This window comes from Thermoascus crustaceus (assembly GCF_041956765.1).
Source record: "Thermoascus crustaceus strain CBS 181.67 unplaced genomic scaffold VTN00scaffold_3, whole genome shotgun sequence".
Taxonomy (NCBI): domain Eukaryota; kingdom Fungi; phylum Ascomycota; class Eurotiomycetes; order Eurotiales; family Thermoascaceae; genus Thermoascus; species Thermoascus crustaceus.
Window position 1 is genome coordinate 2,424,693 of NW_027192529.1, and position 14,614 is coordinate 2,439,306.

The 14,614-nt window shown below is 51.3% G+C and overlaps 7 protein-coding genes across 7 annotated transcripts; all 7 read right to left on the bottom strand.

Moving 5' to 3' along the window:
* Window positions 1-490: 490 nt before the first annotated feature.
* On the bottom strand, window positions 491-3,184 carry VTN00DRAFT_6061 (uncharacterized protein; the record flags this gene model as incomplete). The annotated part of the gene is made up of 4 exons (XM_069432656.1): window positions 491-925; window positions 1,015-1,679; window positions 1,738-1,852; window positions 1,901-3,184. 4 exons carry the CDS (start codon window positions 3,182-3,184, stop codon window positions 491-493), a joined length of 2,499 nt encoding a protein of 832 aa, XP_069288493.1.
* Window positions 3,185-4,184: 1,000 nt separating this feature from the next.
* VTN00DRAFT_6062 (uncharacterized protein) lies at window positions 4,185-5,553 on the bottom strand (the record flags this gene model as incomplete). The annotated part of the gene is made up of 8 exons (XM_069432657.1): window positions 4,185-4,431; window positions 4,528-4,576; window positions 4,637-4,693; window positions 4,749-4,878; window positions 4,949-5,039; window positions 5,135-5,220; window positions 5,293-5,327; window positions 5,397-5,553. 8 exons carry the CDS (start codon window positions 5,551-5,553, stop codon window positions 4,185-4,187), a joined length of 852 nt encoding a protein of 283 aa, XP_069288494.1.
* Window positions 5,554-7,325: 1,772 nt separating this feature from the next.
* Window positions 7,326-7,700, bottom strand: VTN00DRAFT_6063 (uncharacterized protein; the record flags this gene model as incomplete). The annotated part of the gene is made up of 1 exon (XM_069432658.1): window positions 7,326-7,700. One exon carries the CDS (start codon window positions 7,698-7,700, stop codon window positions 7,326-7,328), a length of 375 nt encoding a protein of 124 aa, XP_069288495.1.
* Window positions 7,701-7,839: 139 nt separating this feature from the next.
* Window positions 7,840-8,964, bottom strand: VTN00DRAFT_6064 (uncharacterized protein; the record flags this gene model as incomplete). The annotated part of the gene is made up of 4 exons (XM_069432659.1): window positions 7,840-8,355; window positions 8,414-8,536; window positions 8,596-8,751; window positions 8,824-8,964. The coding sequence occupies 4 exons, from the start codon at window positions 8,962-8,964 to the stop codon at window positions 7,840-7,842; spliced, it is 936 nt and encodes a 311-aa protein (XP_069288496.1).
* A 54-nt stretch (window positions 8,965-9,018) lies between these two features.
* VTN00DRAFT_6065 (uncharacterized protein) lies at window positions 9,019-10,578 on the bottom strand (the record flags this gene model as incomplete). The annotated part of the gene is made up of 6 exons (XM_069432660.1): window positions 9,019-9,147; window positions 9,241-9,259; window positions 9,313-9,368; window positions 9,616-9,711; window positions 10,336-10,371; window positions 10,468-10,578. 6 exons carry the CDS (start codon window positions 10,576-10,578, stop codon window positions 9,019-9,021), a joined length of 447 nt encoding a protein of 148 aa, XP_069288497.1.
* Window positions 10,579-10,615: 37 nt separating this feature from the next.
* On the bottom strand, window positions 10,616-11,324 carry VTN00DRAFT_6066 (uncharacterized protein; the record flags this gene model as incomplete). Its single annotated transcript, XM_069432661.1, has 2 exons — window positions 10,616-11,022; window positions 11,093-11,324. 2 exons carry the CDS (start codon window positions 11,322-11,324, stop codon window positions 10,616-10,618), a joined length of 639 nt encoding a protein of 212 aa, XP_069288498.1.
* A 493-nt stretch (window positions 11,325-11,817) lies between these two features.
* On the bottom strand, window positions 11,818-14,590 carry VTN00DRAFT_6067 (uncharacterized protein; the record flags this gene model as incomplete). Its single annotated transcript, XM_069432662.1, has 7 exons — window positions 11,818-12,183; window positions 12,236-12,696; window positions 12,752-13,987; window positions 14,049-14,192; window positions 14,258-14,291; window positions 14,356-14,424; window positions 14,489-14,590. The coding sequence occupies 7 exons, from the start codon at window positions 14,588-14,590 to the stop codon at window positions 11,818-11,820; spliced, it is 2,412 nt and encodes an 803-aa protein (XP_069288499.1).
* Between the last annotated feature and the right edge of the window lie 24 nt (window positions 14,591-14,614).

Genomic DNA, 14,614 nt, shown 5'->3' on the forward strand with positions numbered 1-14,614 from the left:
CAAGGATAAAAAAAGATACGATACTCGGTTTCGTGTGCGTCGAGTATCTTTCTATAAATTCTCTCTCTGTGAAGCATTTCAAACGCGTGCAGGCGTGCAACGGCTTATGCACTTCATGTTAATATAATGATAACAATGTAAACGAAAGCAAAGCGCAAAAAGCAAGATAGCATAGCATAGCATAAAAGAAAAAATCAAACTGCTGTACTGGGTATCTGATATGAGACAGAACAGAGACAGAGACAGATGCTCAAAGGAAACAGAACAGACAGACAGACAGATAGGAGGACAAACAGACAGGAAGCTGCAGCCATAGGTACCAATATTGATACACAACAGGACAAGACAGAAACAGACAGATGCAAGCAGCGAGCCCATGGATTGAGACATCAACAAAATGCAAGATATAAAAAAACGGAATTGCGTGAAACGAAAAGACGATGCATGATCATTTCCTCAGCCTGGCTTCAATTTCTCATAATCAATCGATTCAATCCGCATCCTGGCTCGAACCACCCGGCGGTTCCCCATTCCTCCGTATACACGTTGCTTGACTGGCGGAGGAGTCTACCGTCTCACCGCTCCCGCTGCCGCTGCCGCTTCCAGAGGAGCCTGCAGCTTCAGGCAGTTTGGGTCTCGTGGGAACAGGAGGGATATCGTTTCCGTTCCCTGTTTGGACCGCTGCATTTTGGGTCGAGGCATGTCCGGATTTCTTTACGGAATTATTTCTTTTTACCGAATTGCTTCTCTTCGAGAGAGAGGCTTGGTTGTTATTGTTGTTGTTATTGTGGTTGGAAGACGACGACGCCGCCTTAGGCCTGCCGTCCGCGAAACCTCGCCATTTCCGCCAGCCCTCGAAGTCGATCAGGGCTTGCATGCAGCCCCATTCCGTCACCTTCTGTTCTAACCAAGGGAATCCAACGGGCTGTACAGGTTGTCAGAACAAGAATCGCTTTCAGAGCTTTCTTGCGTAGTTGTGTAACAAGGGGGCAACCGTTAGAGAACGTGACATACCTTAGTTAAAAAGTCATTGCAGCCAGCAGCTAACGCTTCGTGTCGGTCACTCTGCAAGCTGCTAGCTGTCAACGCCACGATGATAACCGGGCTCTTGAACAGAGAAAGGTCCCCTAATACATCCTCCTGCCTCATGGGAGCCTGTGCCTCGGGCCTCTTTTCCCCAGGAGAGCTTGCGGTGGTACTGGCTGCACTAGAGCGTCCGGAGGCTGTCTTCGAAAATACTCCTATCCCATTCAAGCGTTCTAGCCTTCGAATCTCTTTTGTCGCCTCTAGACCGTTCATGACTGGTAGCTGGATATCCATCAACACCAGGTGGAAACCGCCTTGACGCCATTTCTTGACAGCCACTTCACCATTGGGGGCACACTGCCACCGTACACTGAGTCGTTTCATGAACGCTTCCAGCAGCTTCTGGTTGATGACGTTATCTTCGACAATAAGGACGTTAATTGGGGGAACGGTCCCCTCAATGAGTCCACCAAATGCTGCTCCGGCGGCCGACGCCCCGTTATTTTTCTTGGACTTTCGAGCCGGGCGAGGAGACGAAGCGCGCGCTGGGGGTGTAAGACTCTTATTCTGCGGTGACTCCGGCGCTGGTGCTGGCGGCGTAGGAATTGCAGGTGGAGGTTGAGGGGGCTGGCCATTCGTAGAAATGTTCGGATCTAAAACGTGTCAATTACCCATTGAAGAGAATAACACAGAGCAACTAGGTAGACATACCCTTTGTGGCCAAAGGGGGAGCCATGATGGTCGGAGAGTTGGCAGGATGTCGCGGGAATTGAGGTCGACGTGCAGGGCGGCTGCCACGGCTGCCGGGAGATGGCAGAGGGGGCGCCTTGCCGGTCGTCAGGATCGATATCGAAGGAGTCGGGTGTGTACTTACGCCGCTTGTCGACGACAGAGAACTGGGCGGGTGTGCTGGCGGAGTTCCAACGTTGAGATTTGCAGGCATCAGAGGAAAGTATTCCCCATGTTCACCGGGCTCAGCCGGGTGGTAGTACACCGACTGGCGAGGAGAAGGCTTGGGCGTCCGTCGCTGGGGAATGTCAATGATCAATGCTTCCTCAACTGTCTGTCCTCCCGGGTAATACTCGTCAATCACAGGGCACACGGGCTCCTCCGGACTCAATATCCGCTCGTGACTCGAATGGCGATTGGAGCTTTGCCGAGGCGCAATCCTGATAAGCAGATCGGGGGAGTCGTAGCTCTTCCCCAGGGAATTGGCATATTTCCGGAGCACCTGGTCCCGCAAATCGTCCACGAGGTCGTCTTCCGCGATGGACACCAGGGTGGCGGATGCACCCGGCCGTTTAACCCATATCTTACGCTGCACCATCTCGGAATTCATTGTGGGGTAAGAACTGTCAAACTGTCCCCCGTTCTGAGACAGCAGCCCGTTGACCAGGTGCTGCTGCGACGCCGGGAGGAGGGACTGCCTCCGAGGAAGGCCAGGGCGTTTCGGCGTTCCAGAGGTGGTGGGAGGAAGGGAGGAGGTCGTACGGACGGTATTGCGGGACGGAGACTCAGCGACGGGGTCGAGGGAGGGAGTCAATTGGCGGTCGGAGGAGTCGTCTGCAGCGGGCTCCTGGGTTTTGCTGCCCACGGGCTGCACGGAGGAGACGTCGCCGTGACGGGACACCGAACGCAGAGGAGATGTGGAGGTGGAGGAGGATGGAAAAGCTGGTTCGATGGACGGCGTCCGCGGTGCAGGAGAGGCGGCGTCGGCGGCTGGGACAGACAGGAAGGCTTTTCCTTTCGACTGCTGTGGCTCTGGCGTACTGCAGATGCGTTCTTTGCCTCTGGTGACTCTGTCTATGATGCTGCGGCGATCGTCTGGCCCTCCCGGTCCCTCGTCGTCCTCGTCCGTCTTCTCGCTGGGCCCGATGGTTGCACGGCTGGCGCGCCGGCCGGTCTTTGCAGCCGGAGGAGCGAGGTCTTCGATGGAACGGGGCAGGTCAGCGGGCAGGGAGGACGCGATGCTATAGTGACGAAGGGTCTGGCTGCGCAATGCCTCATCGCGGGAGAGGAGGTGCATCGAAGGGATACACAGGGAGTCGGAGTTGGGGTCGACGCCGGGATCCGCCCCAGCGCCCACCTCAGGCACGGCGGAGGTCGACGATCGACGCAGCAGCTTCGTCCTGATCAGCCGCGACAGGCGCTCCGGCATCGTGGCGAGCAGCAAGGGGAGCTTTTCGACGGTCTGCAGAAAGGGTGCGATGCTTCTCTCATCGTCGTCCGGCCCCAATGCACACCGCGCTCAGTGTACGGGGGGACGGGCGAAGGGCGACGATGCACTCCACAGCGACCAAGATAGTTAAGCTGCAGCGCCAAAAGACGCCCCGAATCGTCCCTTTTTCTGTTGAGAGATCCCCGCGTCCTGCGAGGACAGGCGATAGTGGCTCCTGGGCAGAGCGCACCGGGCCCCTCTCGCAAGACTGGTGCGGGCGTGAAGTCGTGGAGATGGCAGCTCTCTGGGATATTCCTATCCGAGGGCGAAAGGGTGAGGGAGGGAAGAAGCTGGCCGGGGAATATTCTCAAGGCTAAATACTCTCTAAAATAGCACCGATCCCGAGCAGATCGCGGCAGAGAAGAATCGTGATCAGCAGGGAAGCCCGGGCCAGCTAGTGAGCCAACGTTGGTTTCACTTCTGCTCGAGCTGCTGTTCTGGACGCTCTGCAGGCGTTGGTGTGTGCTATATCGCGCTGTATGGACAGACGGTCCTGCGGGGTCGACCAAAGACCACTCTGTCTTTTCGAGCTGCTCGAGATGTGTTCATTTGGTAATACTCCTGTTTATGCACGGCTCCAGGCGAACTAAGAAGTCTCCTTGTGCAAGCACAATGAATCCTCACTGGATACACGTCTCCCGCTAGCGTTATCTTGTTGACTGCCCCCCATTGCTAGTGTTACAAACTGCCCGCAACGTACGGTAGAGAACATCTGAAATCTATATAACACACAACCCAACTAGTGTATGCACTCTGGCCCGGCGGACCAATTAGGGGTCAACCTGCTCGAGCGCCCTGTTTATATGCACACAGGTAAAGACATAGCCATTACACATCTCCGAAATGAACAACTCGTGGCATCATGACTCGTACACCCATGTGAGCACCCAAAACGCGTCAAGAGGAGAATAGAATAAGAAAGGGAGGAAACCGCCGCCGTTCACTGCTTCTCGACATCTCCAATCTGCTTCTGGGGGTTGACCGTCTCCGGGTTGCTCTCAAGATCGCTAGATCCAGCGGAGAAGTCGCCCGGCCCCCTCTCTAATCCATTATTAGTATTACTTTCGTTTTCCTCAGCGAGAAGGTCGTCCACGCTTTTCCCGGCCTCCTTCGCGGCCTTGAGGAGCTTGCGGTTGCGTACACGCCAGATGATGTGGCTGGTGAATATACCGGCTTCGAGGAGGAAACTAATAAGGTGTGAGCCCGAGCTCTCTAAATATGCATGCAGTACTACTAAGACACGGGAAGTATCCAAAAAAGGACGAACTGGGGAAGGAACTTACACAATGATATACATAATCCCACCAAGGATGTCGAACGTTCCCTGCGCGGCTATGATAAGGTTAATTCAAGAACCGTCGTTTACCAATAGCAGAGGGACAAGTAACTCACCCAATGCAAACAGGGAAAACAAAGCTCCCAGAGTGTCGATGGTCAAGAAAACAAAGTCTAAGACATCTTAGCTAGCGTCCTTGTCAACGCTGCATCTTTTTCGATGCCTTACTGATCCCGACAACCCGCCCATTCCGCTTCCACAGCTCGAAGTAAGGCGGGATCAACCCCGCTGCGAGCAGAACGGCGGCAATTGCACCAAACAGCAGGTCCGGCCAGGTGATGCCTTTGTTGTAGGGTATCTATATCTCCGTTAGTCTCTCCTAATATTTTTGGGTTATTGGGCAGGAAAAGGGGAAAGAGTGCACATACCCTAAGAGTGAGAATAAACAACGCCTCGAGGCCACCAAAAAGTGCAGACATCCCGAGGACGGCAACAGTCGCCTTCAGACAACTGTACTTACTACAAAACATATACGTATTAGCATCCTGCCTGACTCCAGGACCTCCCCATGGTCTGGTCTGCCGGTATGGTAGGTAGTAAATCGTAGAACTTACTAGTTGTAATACAGAATCTGACCCCAATTGACAAGGGCAAAGAATCCGAATATCTGCGGCTGGATCTGGAGCGGCAGATTGACCTCCTATATAGTAGTGATGCAAGTCAGTAAAATCACCTTCTGAATCGTTTGGCATATGACAAGGGATGTACATACCTGCAATATCATATAAACACCCATCGGCGGCGCGCCTTGATCAACACACAGTCAGCACCTCTTATAATTTGAAGAACATGGTAATATTTATATAGGGAACTCACAAGAAGCCCACAGGAACATCATCGCGGGCGGCAAGCCGTCCGTCTTCTTCCGTCTCCAATTGTACCACATCTGCGGCAGCAATTGGACGCACCAGAATATGGTGCCGATCGTGCCCAGCACGTTGGCCGTGAGAGGGATGTTCTCGCTGTCTCCCATGATTTGCGGATGGATGGACGGAATCGGTCCGATTAATTTAGAGACGGCAAGATGATTAGGTTAGGTAGGTATAGTACGTAAGGTGCAGCAGCGGCGGTTTTCGTTTTGAAAGGAAACAATAAGAGAAAAGAAAGAGAAGAGAAGCTTCAGAGACAGAGCGAAAGGGGTATCATCCAAGTACAATCGAGAACAGAAGAAAAAAAATCGTATCCCGCAAAACCGTTGATATAGAGAAGGAACTCCGATTGCGCGCGCGCGACTGACTCGAGAACGACTGTATGCAAAGGACTCAAGAAGTAGCGGAAGAGGGTCGACTCGTTAAATGAACTCCATATCTATAGCGGATGGAAAAAATGAAAACGTCCAAAGGTAAAAAAAGAGAACCGGACTGCTCCGTCAAACAATTGAAGATGGATGTATAGTATAGTATAAAAAAGTGCAGTCCTATGCAGCAGGTGGCCGGCCTCTTTTAAATAGAACCGGGAAGTAGAAGTAGATATGCGACCACGCCCTCCCATCACACCATTTTGTTCAAAAATGTAACAAGAAGTTATCAATCAATAATGTAATAGAAACCGTAGTTACATGAGCTAGATAGGCATCATGGAAAGGTTGACCTTATTCAGGTCACAGGTCTCAGCCATGACGTGCGTTGCCGGGAGCGGTAAGCATACGGGGTAGAGTCTAGAGCAGCAGCTTGGGCCATTCGAAGTTCTAGAACCCAGCACGATGGAAGAGCTAGAACGAGGCAGGAAAATCGGCAGAGTTATGTTGAGGTTCGGAGGGCCTGCAAGGTCGACAGCCACAGCTCTGAGGGATGGACGTATCAGACATGCGAACGCTTCCCATGATTGCTTGGAGAGTGTGGAGAGTGGCGAACGATTGTCGGTCATTTTACGTTTAGAATGCTCATCACGGACAAGGGCGACAGTAGTTAATTCTCATCACGAGGGCAAAGCAGAAGGTCGGTGTATTAGTATATCAAGTAGCACACTGTTGGCGTCTATCAATAGTACACAGTACATAAGTAAATCTCCGGAGGTGCTCAAAAGCAGATGATCTTCATGATGTACATCTGATTTACCAATTGTTGAGTTTCTCAACGGACATACTAGATGCTGCAAGGATCGACAATCGGCCTTTCTAGTACCTACGTGACCTACGCAGCATAAGGATATACAAACCTGATGAAGTTAATAGAAGGAGAGTGAGGCTTGAGATGTGGGGAAGCAAACAGGTGGACGGCTCGTCTAACGGAGTTCTCGGAAATAAGTGTGCTGTGTCATATTGACATTATCCCAGGCTCCACTTTGCCCCCGTCCATTCAGGACACTCACCGCAAATCTTCGATCCATTGTTTCTGCGCAATTGAGGCAACCCAGCCTCTTGTTTTCAGTCAGAAAGACCATGTTTTCGGCATTTCTCTTTTATCACATTCACATTCTTTGTGGATTTTACTACGACAACTCCACCCTTTTCAAATTCAGTGCCCGTGGATGAGTCTTCTATATTTACCCCAGCTGTGTGACGATGGCATTCTCCAAACAAGTTAATTGACAGGAGAATCAGGTAAAGATGATAAATCCGAAAAAGATCCATGGTTGTCTAAGGTTAGGAGCAGCCTTGTCGAAGCTCACTCCGCCTGCCTGGACTTCACAACCTTGGGTTGCAAAAACAAGCTTACAGAAACTATAGAAGAGCCCACAACTGCATAAACCAGCTTCACTGTATTTCTGACCACTTTTATCTGCGATCTGTCCACGAAAAACCGGCTATGTTCGTACTTCTGCAATCTCAACACCGAGCGTGCCGAGCATTTCGTGAGAAATGGAGGAAAAAAGATAAAACCATCCAGGACCCAAACAGTCATCCCACCCGTACAAAGCCGGAAAAAAAAAGAAGAGAGAGAGAGAAAGGACAAATGGATCTCGCCGTAAACTATGCCCGACAAATAAAAAAAATGATGAGTGCGACCTTGAAAGGCTCGGATACTGTCCGCCCCTCGTAGGGACCTTTCTAGAGTTGGGAGTTTGAGATGCACCGGGGCAACAGCGGATGACGGCTGGGTGATGAATGAAAAGGAAGGGTAAAGTGTTCAGTTGAAAAATGCGGAAAAAAGTGAAGTAATGGAAGTGACAAGAAGCCATCAAGACATGACATGAATTTCACCCAGAATCGCGCCAAGAGAGATACTACAGTTAAAGGGTATCAAAGAAAATTTTTGTGTGAGTAGGATGGTGAGGAAGCAGCAGGTGTACAGTTTTTCTTATCTTTACTTCGACCATATCAAAGCAAGATAAGGTAATTCGATGGAGCAATACCGGTCTCTCCATTCGATTTCTTCGCCTGCCACCATCGTCCGCTCACATCCGACACCTCTAGAATCTCATGCTTGGCAAAGCTGATTTCGTTCGCGTCGTCGGGGCTCGCTTCATATGAATAGATCGCCTTTGCGCGATAAGGATACTCGGTCGGCTGGTTCACCTCACCGGAAGCGTCTGCCCCGCTTGGGGATCCCAGGGTGCTGCCGAAACGTGGCTGTGAAGACCGCTTATCTGCTCCAATCGGGCCACCAGCATATCCGGACACGGGGGATGAGGTTTCAAATCCGCTCAGTTGCGCTGACGTGTACATCTGAGGAGGTTGGTTGCTGGTCTCTGGACGAGTACCATAGGCATTTGACATAGGTCTGCTGTTGCGATAGGAATTGTGCTGCTGCTGCTCTTTGTGGAGGGCGAACGAATCGATGAATCCGCGATGGGAAGCCTGAGGTGTCGAGCCGAAGTAGAAGATCCAGACAACCTGCGCGTTGGGTAAGCAAACATATGTTCGAGCGCAGGTCCGCAAACGGAGTACTTACAATAACCATGGATAGAAGAATGAATCCGGCTGCTGCTGCTTGCTTGGCGGATTCATCTTGGTAGATCAAGGAGTTCACGGCCAAAGTGGTGAACACGAGCCCTGCAGCTAGATATCCGACAATCTGCCAGCAGTCAGCGTCATCAATCTAGACAAACAAAAAGCAAAATACAAGAATCGTACCGCAACGCCGTATGTAAGGCTAGTGTCCGACGCTAGAACGATGGTGATGCCGATGATGCAGCAAAACATGTAGGCAACTGCCCACCACACATAGCTGGGATAGGCATCCTGTATATCTGCAATGATGGACGAAACGAACGCGATCACCCACGCGAGCTAGATAAACCAAGACCCGTCAAAACTCTGCCCCCGCTGAGAACTAATGGAGATTATAATCGAGACACATACAATGGAGATCGAGATGGTCGCAAGTGCGAACGGATCGCCGAAAATATTGCCGGCGTTAAACCTTGCCATCCTTCTTGGCTTGGGGTCGATGAACTGGTTTTCTTTGTTGAAAGACGGCGAATTGATAGAATACTGCACCATGAATATGGTAGGTGTTCCTGTCCGATATCGCGATGGGAGACTGCAGCTTCCCTCTTACACCGAGAGTACTATTATCGCGGGATCGATTGGAGTTGCAAGTATTCGAGCAGGTCGCACAGTTTGGTAGAGATCGATTGATAGTTGGTCAGGGTCCGTCCGGGTCGGGGGGGAAAAGATCGGGATCTATCACGCGTGTCAGGTGAATCGTACAACTTGGTTGAACGTGATGGCTCCCGCGAACACCAATCACGGAGACGCTGAGGATGGACGTCATACAGGAACCAGCAGCAGCAGGCTACGATGTACAGTACAATCGTACCTTGGAAGAGGGGGGGGGGGCGGATAAACGAGCGTATGAAGGGAGGTCTGCGGGAGTCCGGAGGGGACGCGAATTCAGCACCAGGCTGGAGGGGAGATAGAAAGGATCGGCAAAGAAGAATAGAGGCAAGAAAGAGAGGAAGGTCGATTGACGGGCAGACCTCGAGACGTAAGGACCGGAGAAGCTGGAGGAAGGACGTTGAATCTCAAGAGGCTCGAAAAGGAGTTCGGGGGGAGAAGTGGTTGGCTAGCGTTTCAAATGGAGCCGTGGGCCACGAGTGCGGTGGACCGGACCAGGAGGGGCCGAGGATGATTTGCCCGGCTGCGCCGCACCAGCGCACACGGGCGCACAGCGGTCCTGGCATCGCTGTGGCTGTTACGGTCGAGATCGCGGCGATCCCAAGACAGGACCCTCGTCTGGCGCTCGCGCTGTCGCAGTCGTCAGCTGTCTTACCAGGCTGAGATTCCGATCCCCTGGCCAGTGCTGCCGTCGAAAAACACTTGCATTATGCAGAACCAGGATCAGCATGTTTGCCTCATAAGGACACTGCTAACAACGGGCCGCATAAGGTGGCGATGTTCGCTTGCCGCGGCGCTCAGCAAATGGCATATACGCGACGTCTGCAGGAATACCTGATTCTATATATAAACCATCCATGCCTTTAAGACTGGCAACCATTATGTATCTACCGGTGTGGGCACGCTTGAAGATGAGCAGCTTCCACCTTGTTTCTCGGAACGTCCACATGGTAGCTCTGCGCTTGGACCAACGTCCCAATGGATATCTCAATGCTTCCATGATCCTAGCTAACCTTGAAAAAGAGAGGAAGGCCTTGGTATTGGCTATCTGACACGTGCAAACTTCAAATATCCGCATCCAGGAACACCCGAAACGCCTAATCGTCGCTGAGATCCCAATCGTCTGGCATGACTCGGTCCATTCACGCTTGTTCTGATCCCTGGAGAATGTCATGCTTTGGGATTGACGAACAAAAGTGTAACCGGACCAGATCATTATCCGCAACAGAAGAGTCTGTAGTTTTTGATAATCACACCACATTGAGGGTCTGAAGACAAGGATATGGGTATCTACACTATCCCAATTAGCAATACAATATAAGAACACAGCAATGTAACATCCCGTCAAAGACATTTAGAATGGAGAATTGGGGGGTAAACCCTTACCTCAAAAATTAACCTGAAGAAGGCCGCCCATGCACAGCATAGAAACAGAAAAAGCGACGCCAATTGAAACCGGGAATGTGCCACGGGATGCTGCCCGCGCACAACATTCATCAAGTCGTGGAAACCATAACCGATAGATTATGTGATTTCAGAGCATTTTCGCCCTCTTCTCACGCGCGACTTCCTCTCTCTTCACCTCCCTGTCCACGTCCTCGAGCCGCGCCTCCCACTCGGCCCAGCACTCCCCGCTTCCGAGCAATCCAACCTCATACCAGCGCTGCAGAACCTTCGCGCTGCGGGTTCTCAGCTCAGAAACCTCCTTGGCCTGCTCCTCCTGGACTTCCGCCAGTCTGTCCAGACGCGGCTGGAGCTCAATCAGCCCCGTGGATAGTTTAGCGTCAGGAACGGGCAGGTCGTTCAGCGAGGTGAGGCGGGAAGCGGTTTCCGGGAAAGCGGACGCATATGACAATACGATCGATGCGAGATTCTGCACCGTCAGACCAGCGGGGATTTGATTCGGCGACGGGGAGCGAAAGAGTTCCGGGAACCGGTCGTCTATGTTGAATACAATGGATTAGCTTGGTTGCTCCTGTTCCCTGAGGATGGACAATTGGGCCAAACTAACGAAGTTGAAGGACATCGTGAACCGCAGGTACCTCCTTGCTCAGCTTCTCCAGGCCGGCCTCCAGACGTGCGAGTCGTCGGGCGACAGTATCGTCCAGAGTGTCGGGCTTCGGGGCGGCCTTTGGGTGTCCCGTCCAGTTCGCGTCTCCGGTCAGAAGATATTCGAGTCTCCGCAGACGGACCTCGAGCAATTCGAGCGTCGCTCCAGCTATTGTATCGTTTTCGAGTGTCATTGTCTGTAATTTATGAGAATTCAATCTGACTGAAAGTCGGATGTAGTTGATGTAGCTAGGTAGCTGTCTAAAAGTGGTAGGTACGCGGATTGCGGGAGGCGGACTTATGCAAACACAACAAACAGACCTAATATGCGGAGTAGATATGCTCAACGTTGGCGCATCTGATACCATCTTCTGGCTCTAGATTTTAATAGCGTTATAATAAAATACTCTCAAGAGTTCAATGCAAATCTATGATGATGGGAAGCTAAATAATCCAATGGATTGTCATTATTTGGACGTCTATGAACTAATAATAGGCTCGATGTGATATTAATATATTACATGGAGTTTAGCAAACATGCCATGTGGTATTTCATCAAAGCGAATTCACCCCGATCACGAATCGAAATGAAGACTAGCTAATGCTCTTGATATAAAAGCCACATCTTACCCCAATGCAATTTATCACACCACTAATCCATATGTTGCGGAGGCTGGATTACACGGTTCAGCCACCCTGGCTGCCTAGTAACCCTCGTGCATTTCTTTCCTGCATCTCTTGCCCTTGATTCGCATCATCCTCAAACGAAGAGACCTGGTAGTCGAATACATTCACTCCTGAAGCGGCTGATGGATTCTGTTCATCCAAGGACATCCTCTGTTCGTATTGGTGTGAGCACTGGTAATCTGGTGCAGAAGTCGAATGTGTATCATAGAAGGGTTCAGTTGAGTCGAAGAAAGGGCGTCTCGGAGGAGGCTCACTGTTGTCCCAAGGCTGTATTTGCTCTTCAGCCTGAAGAGTTTCGCTTTGAGAATCGCGCTCCGCTTCTTGGAGCTCGGCTTCAAAAGACTTATTATCTGTATCCACAAACTCCTGTAATCATGTCAGAATATGCAGGTTGCCCGTGAATACAATTTCATATTACCTGAAGTTGAAGAGGAAGAGGGCCTTCAGGAAAGTTCACCGCGTTTTCGTTGGCATAGACAAGCAGGACACTCTTTGACTCTTCACGAGCAGCCCTGAGGACCTCGATCTCTCGAACCTTACGAGCGGTATACCCAACAACATCCGCATTCGCTGGTGCAGCGTATTTCCTGCTTGACCCTTTCTGATCTGCCTCTGCCCGTCGTGTCTTTGCGTCGTCTGTAGAAAAGCTTATTCGCCACCATTGCCAGCCTTCAGCTTTCCCGGCACTGGAATCTGCTTCGTCCTGAGAATTGTCGGGAACACGACGCCTGAGCAAATATATTATATGCGGTTCGGTACACACGCCTCGCAAAGTGTACTTGTGATGCGGTGGCTCATCTGCAGAGGACGATGGCTCTGTAAGCGCCTTGGAGTAATTACGAAGAGTTTCAAGGGCGCTCTGTCTTCGATTTTCTAGTTCTGTCCTCGGCTATGTAAGTTTGTATACAGACACTCTCGTAAGTCCTTTTCTCACCTTTCAGTTTCTCTTCGATTTTCTCCGAAATGGTGCGAAGCTCGGTTGCCAGCCTCTGGCCTTCCGCATTTGCAGCTTCAGGAGTCAGGGAAGCTTCGCTGACCCCGTTAGCAAGATTCTTCGGTAGAGCAAGACAAGCCGCGACTGCAGCCTTTTCCAGCGTCTCCCTAAACGGGAGTCCCTTTTTGGCCACGGCTCTGGAAACGGCAAATCGGTTCATTAGATTGCTCAACCTCGAGACTTCTTTATAGGCTTCAAGCTTTCGAGAACGAAAGTCACGGGCGATATCCCTACAGGTATCAAGATACCTATCAGGATAGAAAGTAGCTGGTATCTTCACATCGAGTGATTTCGCCGATTGTTTGGAAGTCTCCAGTCTTATCGTGAGAACCTCGGCAAGGTTTTCTATCCACACATCATCGAGCTCCTCGCCGGGCTTATCAGACCAGACAGTGCGATCCAGAACATCATAAAGCGTCTGGCCATGCTCAGGTTCTACGAAAGATTCCAAGGTGACAAACTCTTTCTCGATCGGAGTATCCAGTGTCGAGAGCGGCCGTTTGAGGGCACGAGATGAGAATATCGTTGCCAACTGGTTCCCGGGAGTTGCTCGAACAGCTGCCTCCTGCCATGTTTCGAGAAACTTCGTGACACCCGTATCGGAGTCGTAACTCGACACAGGGCCCATACTTGCGATAGCATCACCGCTCCCAAATGCACGCTCCGTAGAGTCCAAGAAAGCCATCAATCTCTGAGCTTCATACAAGACGTCGTCCAAACCACTGTCGCGACTGTGAGCGTCATCGAGCGACACGACTTTTGGGACACTGATCGGTTGCCCATTCCACCACTGCGGGTCATGACCGTAGTCCGGAAGGACCTTCTCTCTCATCAGAAGCGCTTCTCTGGCAAGAGGGATTGAATGAAGGATCGTCAAGACCCCTCCGAGATATGTAGCCTCTTGAGACGGACGGATAAATGCGGGTTCATTGTCGACCCTCCTGCGCTCTTCTGGGTCCGGGCTAATTATCACTTCGCGAGAGCTGGAGTTGAATAGGGTCAGTGCCCAATTATCTTCATCATAGTGATCTCGGGTTGCACGCCCAAAATTGGTGGTGCCCGTTCTCGTGACCCCACTTTCTTGATCCCCAAAGTCTTGATTCAGTGACATCGCCATTGCCTGCTGTAGATCTCGCTCCTCACGCTCGGCCAGCGTTAGTCCTTGCCCGGAATTCGCTGTCAAATGCGACACTCATGTCAGCACATTGACTTCAGTTCCTTCAGAAGATTCTCTCACCCGTAGTATTCGCAGTTGACAGGTCGACGGTGTTGCCGTATTTAGCGTTCGGCGACTCGTCCATGTTTCTCCTAGACGGAGGACGGGAAGGAGGGGCTGCTGCGTAACCGCTGTCTAAAACAGGACCCGGCTCAATGTTGAAAGCTAACAGGAGAGAGGAACATTAGCCATTCTGGATTGATCATCGTCTGGAGGCAGTGGGGACTCACATGGAACATTCTGACCGTCGTAGGAGCTCGGCACCTGCTCTCCAGGCAAACCATATCAGCCCATGCTCCCAATTTGTGCAGCAATGATGGTGTAGCACCTCTGGCTGGAAACCAGGTGGATTCTCGAAATAGGCATTGATGGCCTTGTTTGAATTCAGATCATTTGCCTACCATTGCGCAAGTTAGCCGTCAACATTGCACACGTGGAACATAGAAAAAAGTAGATCTGACCTTAAGAAAGCTGATAGCCTGCTCACGCGACGAGTTCGTAAAGCTAACAAAGTTGGATATAGCTTCTTCTGAAGGTTCGGAAGCCATCTCTGCCCCGCGCATTCACAGCTTTGGAGCAGGACACCA